This window comes from Nannospalax galili, unplaced genomic scaffold (genome assembly GCF_000622305.1).
Source record: "Nannospalax galili isolate Female #2095 unplaced genomic scaffold, S.galili_v1.0 scaffold85, whole genome shotgun sequence".
NCBI lineage: Eukaryota > Metazoa > Chordata > Mammalia > Rodentia > Spalacidae > Nannospalax > Nannospalax galili.
Window position 1 is genome coordinate 3,405,061 of NW_008358866.1, and position 6,514 is coordinate 3,411,574.

The 6,514-nt window shown below is 40.8% G+C and overlaps 1 protein-coding gene across 3 annotated transcripts in view; it reads right to left on the minus strand.

The window, feature by feature from the left end:
• The window catches only part of LOC103725178 (multidrug resistance protein 1), a 159,721-nt gene that overhangs the window by 36,696 nt on the left and 116,511 nt on the right, over positions 1-6,514 (minus strand). For all 3 annotated transcript variants that reach the window (XM_029558332.1, XM_029558331.1, XM_029558330.1), the window contains exons 15-16: positions 3,040-3,201; positions 480-653 (exon numbers count right to left, since the gene is read on the minus strand). In XM_029558332.1, coding sequence (XP_029414192.1) covers positions 480-653; positions 3,040-3,201 — 336 coding nt within the window. The remainder of the gene's footprint in view (positions 1-479; positions 654-3,039; positions 3,202-6,514) is intronic.

A 6,514-nucleotide genomic window follows, 5' to 3' on the forward strand; every position in this document is an offset into this window, starting at 1 on the left:
TGATCCTCCTACCATCACTTCCCAATGGCTAGGCTTATAGAAGTGGCACAAAGTTTTTAAATATATATTTATTCTATTTTTATTACTTATCAGTTGATGGATCGTCAGCTTCACATACTACAACAACACATTATAGTACCATTTTACATTTTAAGAAATGATACTTCCATAAATATTTATCTTGGCTTGCCATTCAAGAATATTTACAAGTAAGGATAAACAGAACAGAAAATTTAATATTTAATGACACACTGTAGTCTCTTTACATTACAAATTCTATATCTAAAATCTTTTTACCCTTATCCTATTAATTCTTATCCTTGAATTCTAATCTGACTATAAGATATTGCCATTTAGGTTTCTGGAACTCTCTGGAGAACCACACAAAAGGATTCTAGAAAATAAATTCTTGTTCCCACTCCTTTGTCAGCCTGAGGCTTAAGGGGAGGACTGGGGCTGAACATTACATCGGTCCATACCAAGGCATCTTTCATACTCAGCTTCCTGTCCTGGTCTTGTCCACGGACACTTCTGCGAGTTGATCTTCTTTTTATTAAACTGGATCCTGAATCTTTTGAAGCCATGTCTAAATTATCAATTTCATTTTTGGATTCGCAACCTTCACTTTCTAGCTCAATTTCATTTCCTGCTGTCTAAAATAAATAAGAAACATTCATAGTTGATTTAAGCCCAAACAGTGGAAATTAATCATTGAAAATCAGTATAAAAGAAATTAGTAATTTATTTGAGTTGAAGAAAAGAATGAAATTAAAGTACTATTCTTTTTTATGTGAAGTTAGAAAATAAACATTAAGCAAAGTTTTTTTCTGAATATGCTGAAATAAAATGGCAACCCTTCCATGTAGCTTCTCAAGTCATTTCTTTCCTGGGGATATGTGGTTCAATCAAGTTTGCTTTTAAACCATCATGTGAATAGAAATATTGTGTAAGCCATAAAGTGAGCCATACTTGTCATTTAAACTTTTAGAGCAGCTACATTTAAAAACTGTGAAAAGGGGCTGGAGAGATGGCTCAGAGGTTAAGAGCACTGGCTGCTCTTGCACATGACCTGGGTTCAGTTCCTAGCACCCACACGGTGCTAGATGACAAAAACTCCAGTTCCAGGGTATCCAATGCCCTCTTCTGACTTCCACAGTAATTGCATGACACAGGTGCACTTACACACATGCATACACATTAAAAAAATTATCTGGAGAGATGGCTCAGCAGTTAAGAGCACTGGTTGTTCTTGCAGAAGATCTGGGTTCAAATCTTAGGACCTACATGGTGGCCAATAACTATCCATTACTCCAGTTCCAAGGTATTCGATGCTCTCTTCTGTCCTCCATGGGTATTGCACAACATGGATACACTCACATGTAGGTATAACACTTATACACATAAAATAAAAATAAATAAGTCAAAAAAATTATGAAGAACCCTTACCCTGTATAAAAATCAATTCAAAATGCGCCAAAGACCTGGATGTAAGACCTGAAATTTAGAAGCTTCTAGAGAAAAACAGGTAAAATACTTCAAGACAGAAGCATAATCAAAAGCTTTCTGAAAAGGACACCAATAGTTCAGAAAATAATGTCAAGAGTTGACAACTGACATGGTATAAAATTTTTAAAACTCTGTATAGCAAAGCAGTGAAGAGACAAGCTACAGAATAAGAAAAAAGAATCTTTGCCCGCTATATATCTGATAGGGGCCTAATATCTAGAATCTATAAAGAACTCAAAGATTTAAACACATGAAAAATTATCTGATAAATAAATAGGAAAATGAAACATACACTTCTCAAAATAAGAAATAAAAATGGCAAAAATAGATTAAAAAGTGGTCACACTCTGTTCTAATTTGCTTGCAATTGCTATGACAAAACACTCTGACCAAAACCAACTTGGGGAAGAAAGGGTTTATTTGATTTATAAGCACAGCCCCTCATCAAGGGAAGCCAAGGCAGGAACTCAGGGCAGTAACCTGGAGCACAGACCATGGAGGAAAGCTGCTTACTGGCTTGCTCCTGAGGCCTGTGCTCTGCCTGCTTGCTACACAATGCAAGACCAGCTGCCCCAGGGTGGCACCGCCCACAGTGGGCTGGGCCCTCCCACATATTGAACAATCAAGAAAATACCCCAAGGATATGGCCACGGGCCAGTCCAATGGAAGCAATTCCCCAGTTGAGGCTCCCTCTACCTGGGTGTGTCAAGTTGACAACTAAAGGGATCCAGCACACATTCTTACTTATCAGAAAACTACAAATCAAAACTACACTGAAGCTTGGGAAGATGTTCCATTGGTAAAGTGCATGCCAAAAAAGTTAGGGAGAAATAAGAGTGCCTTGTGAGTGATGGAGGAGGGAGGCTAGAGGAACCTCTTTAGTCCTCTTGGGGAGTCTTGGACAATCTCCAGAACAAAGGAAAGGTCTTACTTTTTATAACTTTTTAGGAGTGGTGGGAAGTTTCACATCATGTGGTTTAGTACAGCACAGTGTGACAATGAGCATGGAGGACCAGGACCATACACTAAGAGCTTTCAAGCTAGTATGGTGGACAGGTCAAGTTCATTTTTTATTTTATTTTATTATTTTATTTTACGTGCACGCATGTATTGCCTGCATGTAGGTAAGTGCACCTGTGTCATGCAATGCCTGCGGAGGTTAGGAGAGGCTGTCGGATCCCCTGGGACTGGAGTTACAGACAGTTGTTAGCTGCCATGTGGGTGCTGGGATTCGAACCTGGGTCTTCTGCAAGAACAACCAGTGTTCTTAACCACTGAGCCATCTCTCCAGCCCCCATTTTTTTTAAAGCGCTTCTTAACTCCCTATCCCAGAGAGAGCTGCAGGGCAGGATGACCTGATTCAGGATATGGAATCAGGTCTAACGCTGTAGGCCCAAGTGCTAAAATGCCCCAAGTAATTTTCTCCTTCTTTTCAAAATAATCCAATCAAGTATTATTTATATATAGCATTAAATGCAACAATAACATTTTATGACCAAGATAATTTAGGAAAATTCTAGAGTTCCACTGCACCTGTGTTGTGACAAGTTTGAAGTAAATGCCTTTCTCTTTCATGAGTTCATCATGATTTCCTTTCTCAACAATGATGCCATTGTCAAACCCAGCGATGACATCTGCATTACGAACTGTAGATAAGCGATGAGCTATCACAATGGTGGTCCGACCTTCTCTAGCCTGGAGAGAGAGAAATCTGGCTTTGAAACATGAATAATTATGGTAAAAACTTATTCAACTTATGCTTAATGAACACTAATGTTTCGAACCCTGTAAAACCATCAATGAGGATAGCATCTGGCTTAAGTAGGGTGTAATTAACTGATAATAGTGTAAAATAATATTTTATTATAATAACTACAAAAACAAACAGCATTTTCACAGTAATGTCATTTATGCCTATATTTTACTTAATACCTATCATCCTAAATTTATAGTACTAATCAAGACTTTATAGAAGCTGAGTGTGGTGGCACATGCCTTTAATCCTAGCACTCAGGAGGCAGAGGTAATTGGATCTCTGTGAGATCGAGGCCAGCCTGGTCTACATAGTGAGTTCCAGACCAGCTGGGGCTACAGGAGAGACCCTGTCTCAAATGAAATAAAACAAAACAAAAACAAAAAAAAGAAGCTTTAGAAAACCCTGCAGTTGGGGCATTCACCAAAAGAAACAAACCTAAGCAAAGTGCTATGATGGTGTACACCAGCACTGGTATACAGGATTAGCCACTGGATAATGGTAGTGAATACTTAGAACAAAAATAAAGACCAAGGCACTCCTGCCCAGTGTCCTGACATCAGAATATAACCAGCAATACCCTGGGAGCAGGCAGTCCACACCAATCAGGAGTAAAGCCCAAAAGTCTATAAGAACAAGATAAACCCCAGAAGGGCCATAAAAACCAGACTCCAGGCAGCACAGCAGATGCTGGTTTCCAACCTACCTCAATGTACATGAGCCAAATACTCTAGCAACAAAGGACTCTTCCAGTAACCCTGTCTCCCACCAGGATCTCCTTCCTCTGGCCTGTCTCTGACCTTGGTGACCACTGAGTGTCCACCCTGGTTGACCTGGCTAAGCACAACCGATGCCATGACTAGCTAGCCTCCACTGCTCTCAGGGAACATCACTCCCAAGAAGCATTTGATGTAGAGCCAGCACCCAGTCACTGTCCTTCCCCGACCAGGGGATGTGGACGTGGTGGCTTGCCATGCACTAGGCAATTGGATTTGCAACCCATTTCCATGCTACCACTATCCACTGTCTATGAGTAAATCCTGCCTCCGATTACTGGAGGCATCACTTAGAGACAGACTGTTAGGTTGTTAGATTCATTGCTGTGAGTCCCCCCCGCCCTTTTATATGTGAACAGTAAACCGTGCACTTGAAAAAGACACCTGACTATCTGCCTCTTTGTGACACATAAATCATGTTCAAGACAATAATCAAGACACAAATATGAGAAAAGCTTAGTTTAGTGCTACACTGACCTGAATTCAAAGCTTGGTTCTGCCATTTATGAATTCCAGGATTTTATCCAAGTCTTTTAACCTGTGTGTTGGGCTGAGTTCATCATATGTAAAATTGAGATACAGTAATCACTTCTTAGAATAACTGTGATGACTAAATAATGTAATGAATAGCTTAGTATTGTGGCTTTAAATAAAATGTTCAATAAATAATACTTGCTTATAGGCTAAAAACAGCTGTGTAAATGTTTTTAAATGTCCAGCCTCATTTTTAACTTAACGTGGAACAAACAGATCACAAGAATCTGTTGAGATTCTTTAACACTTGTAACTTTATTAATGCTTATGATTTCTCTCTGTAGTTCTTCAGCAATACAACTAAAAATCTAAAAATGCAGAGAGAGAGAGAGAAAGAGAGAAGGAGATCAGAGTCAACCAACAGAAGTAGAAAACCCGGAAGAGAAAATAAATACATGTGAGAAAAATTAGATAATAGAACTAGACAGTAGGGAAAAAATGAACCAATTCTTTGGGTATTTTATATTTTGGACTTTTTGAGACAGGGTCTCCCTGTAGCCCCAGCTGGCCTGGAACTCACCATGTAGGCCAGACTGGCCTTGCCTCTGCCTCCCAAGTGATGGGAGTAAAGGTGTGCATAACAATGCCCTGCTTGGATATTTTGTTTTTAAAAAATATTTATTATTTTAATTTTGTGTGTATGAGTGTATTGCCTGCATGTATGTAAGTGTACCCATGTTATGCAATACCTGTGAAAGTCAGAAGAGGGTGCTGGAACTGGGGTTATGGATGGTTGTTAGCCACTATGTGGATGCTGGGAATTGAACCCAGGTCCTTTGCAAGAGAAGCCAATGCTCTTAACCACTGAGCCATCTCTCCATCCACCCAATTCTTTGTCAAGAAACTAGGAGAATGTGAAATCTTTCTCAAAATTTATACTCTAACTCTGTAGGCATTGCACAACACAGGTGCACTTACATACATGCAAGCAAAACACAACTTAAAAAAAAAAATAAGAGTTTCTTGGCTGCTTGCTTGAGCCTGCACAACTCCCAGGGCTCTCTCTGACCGCAGGCCTCTCTCTCCAGGGTAAGTCGATTGTATGCTCTGTGCCTTGACTCCCCTAGTCCCATTCACCCTCCCATCTCTCCTTCCAGTCTCTCCTCCTAGCATGGATCCTGTCCCATTCCTTGTCTTGGTGCCCCAGACACTTAGAATTAGTGGGGAACCACCACTAATTCCTGATCCTTTGCATCCAGACCAACTCAGTTCCCTCTCAGGTCCCCAAGGGCACTGCCTCTGGGCCTGGCCCCGCCCTCACATCCCTCTGCTTCCTGGGCCTACATGACCCTCCAGCCTCTTTGCTGGACAACGGGGCTAACCTTTCCTCTTCCTGGTCCTTTGCATCCAGACCAACCCAGCTCCTCGGTGTAGTCCCTGGGAGCCCTTGGGGCCACTTCCCACTCCCATCTTCTTTCGCATCTCTGGTAGAACTGCAACCAGCTGCCCTAGACGATCATCTTTCCTGGGCCCAGGTCCCAGGCCAGTCCAACCCCCAAATTTCTGAGGCCAAAATATTCCCTGGAGGGATCCAGACCTTAGGAGAAAGCCTGAGAGCATCTGATCCTCATCTGACTTGGGCCTCTGTGGGAACTCTTGAAGAAAAAAGCAATCTGGCCACTCCAATATAAAATAAAATTTTCTTTCCCCTTTGACTATAATAGATATTTTAGTTGGGTATAGTAATCTGGGTTGGCATCTGTGGTCATTTAAAACTGGGAATACTTTGGTCCAGGCTCTTCTGGCTTTCATAGTTTGCACTGAAAAGTCAGCTGTAATCCTAATGGGTTTTCCTTTATATATGATTTGTTGTTTCTCTTTTGCAGCTTTTTGTACTGTCTCTTTGTTCTGTACATTTTGTGTTTTTACTATGATGTGCTGTGGAGAGTTTCTATTCTGGTCCTGTCTGGTGTTCTATATGCTTCTTGTATTTGTATGGGCATGT